Source organism: Gossypium raimondii, chromosome 13, assembly GCF_025698545.1.
Source record: "Gossypium raimondii isolate GPD5lz chromosome 13, ASM2569854v1, whole genome shotgun sequence".
Lineage (NCBI taxonomy): Eukaryota > Viridiplantae > Streptophyta > Magnoliopsida > Malvales > Malvaceae > Gossypium > Gossypium raimondii.
In genome coordinates this window covers 22,241,856-22,244,523 of record NC_068577.1, presented here as the reverse complement: position 1 = coordinate 22,244,523, position 2,668 = coordinate 22,241,856, and the positions used below count along the sequence as shown (strand labels likewise).

Genomic DNA, 2,668 nt, shown 5'->3' with positions numbered 1-2,668 from the left:
GTGATCACATTAGGAGCGTCTTTGTGCTCTCGGTGTCGAGCAACATAAATCAATACATGTTGCCTCGCCTCAATTTGATTAGCACATCTACCCCGTGCTCTCTGGCCTAGGCTTATACCATTACCGCCTTTAGCCAATCTATGGCCCCTAGGAGGCTACTGAACCACCCTTTGAGGTTGAACAGAACCCGATCCCATAGCTTGCATCTGATCTACATGATGTTGACACTCTCTAATCCGGTGCTCCAAAGACTCACACCGCAGACAAGCCCCTAATCTCCTCCAACACTCGCCTGGATGGCGCCTACCACAGTCAACAAAAGGTTGAATCCTAGTAAGAGCAACAAGAACTCCCACTCTAACAGGCCCATCAGGTCTGGCCCGTTTCTTAGGCCTCTGAACAGAACTAGAGGGCTCTGAATCCCTCTTATTCTTGCCTCTCTCACAATCTCTATTCTGGTGCTCCACGCACTTCACCTCTTTGGCGGTCTTCACCTTATCCACCACAATAGCAAACTCACACTCCCTCTGCGGAGCAATCAGAACCTCCAAACCATTTTTAAAACGGACACATTTCTCATACTCAGATGCCACCATACCTCAAGCATAACGGCTAAATCTAAAAAACTCATCCTCATACTCGGCCACAGACTTATCACCTTGTTTGAGATTCATGAACTCACGCTTACGAGCATCCACATAACTTGCACCCACATACTTTGCTTGAAAGGCAGTCTTGAAGTAGTCCCAATTCTGGCGACCCGGTTGAGTACCCTCCTCAACTGACAACCACCACTGATATGCCTCATCACGAAGCACAGAGACTGCACCCTTTAATTTTTGCTCAGGAGTGCAGTCGATGTCGTTCATAATACTCTCAGTGGCCTCCAACAAATACTCAATCACAGTAGGGGCGAATCCAGTGACACTCCTAAACAACTCAGCTCCATTGGAACAGAGTCATTCAGTTATCGACCCACGGCCCCCAGATCCAAAATGGGTTCTAGCTACCCTTTCCAACACTCAACATGACTTAGGACAATGCGTCGTCCCTAGCCAAGCGGCTTTGAAACCCAGTCTCAGTAGCAGGTGAAACTAGTGTCTCATTAGTATCTAAGTTCGGCATATTGCCCAGAGAGGAAAACTCAGGTCGAGCCCTCCTACGGCGCTCGCCGGGCCGACAAATATCATGACCGCGAGTTCCACGGGTGCTCATCTTAATTTCAAATTTATCTACATTATAAACTTTTATGCATCAGTTTCAGTGTTTATTAACAGATATTTTATGCTTAATTTATCAGAAGTTCAGAAGTATTTCAGAGGTTTCAGTTTCTAACTTAACTCAGTGTAGTTTTAGCAAGTTCTAGCTACAGTGTTTTTTAAATTCAGAGATACTTACAGGATCGACGCCGGAGACTCGGTGTACCACATACTTACTCAAAATGATCCAAATTATTTAAAAACCAGTTCCTTTTCAAAACACAATTTTGGAACCAAAAATTCACAGTTAGAGTTTTGTAATTTGACTCTGATACCACTAAATGTAACACCCCAAACACTGTCTAAACGTTATGGCCGAATCTGGGAGTGTTACGAAGAAGGGTTTTGAAACCAACGATACCTCGATAAAACAACGATTAGTTACTTAATCAAACGTCCAACTGTTATAAAACAATTTTGTTTATACATATACATTATTGGAACCGTTTCAGTTATTCTTTGAAATCAATCGTATATTTCACAGTGGAAAGTTCGAAAATCGTTCAAAACAAAACGAAACTCTTTTTTCCAAAAACTATTTGTTAAAAACATTGTTTCCGTAAAGTGTTTTTGTCAATGTTTGAAGAAATGAAAACAAAACAAAATCCTAATCCAACAGTTAAACCATACAGTCCTGAAAGTCCCGATTTTAAGATTACAAACTCTCAAGAAAAACTCGATTTTAAAGTTTAATCATTATTACTAAATAAAAATAGATCTCGATAGAGTGGACACCACTAAGCCTCTGCCACACTGACCCGCCTAAGTTTGTGGATTACTTGAATAGAAAGACAAATAGATATGAGATTTTGTAAACTTAATGTGTAACCCAACAGAAGTAGACATGCAATATACACAGAAATCTTATATATAGTCAGATACAGATTCGGACCTTAGTCCATGTCAGATACAGATATCCAGAGTCCTACCCCCATCCTCTACACACCATCTCTGACCATCCCATCACACCATATGGGGTTAAAAACACCCACCTATCCCTACACACCATATAGTGTCGATGCGACACATGATAGATAATACACAGTCAAGCTGCCAGAATATAGGCGAAAAGTTGTCATACAGATCACTTCCTCCACATATCCAATTCTCACCCTAATCACAGATACTGAATACAGATACAGAAATATCATGCTTAGCATGCTCGTATACAGATAACATATATACTCAAAACAGAATAGTCAGACATACATATCAGTGTCCTACTTAGAGCAGACTATTAGAATACCAGATCACATGATTTAGGGTTTGGTTAGTCCTTACCGACCCTACGGTAGGCCCACAGTCGATCAGAATGACCAGTGCGACCCTAGGGAAAATTTTAGAATTATAGGCCCACATGCCCGTGTGGGCCCACACGCCCGTGTGGTTCACTTCCAAAATTGGCCTTG

General features: G+C 41.9%; 1 protein-coding gene across 1 annotated transcript; it reads right to left on the bottom strand.

The window, feature by feature from the left end:
• Positions 1-599: 599 nt before the first annotated feature.
• Positions 600-1,215, bottom strand: LOC105765301 (uncharacterized). Its single transcript, XM_012584319.2, has 2 exons — positions 1,040-1,215; positions 600-930 (listed from the first exon to the last, which is right to left on the bottom strand). The coding sequence occupies exons 1-2, from the start codon at positions 1,213-1,215 to the stop codon at positions 600-602; spliced, it is 507 nt and encodes a 168-aa protein (XP_012439773.2).
• Positions 1,216-2,668: the final 1,453 nt, after the last annotated feature.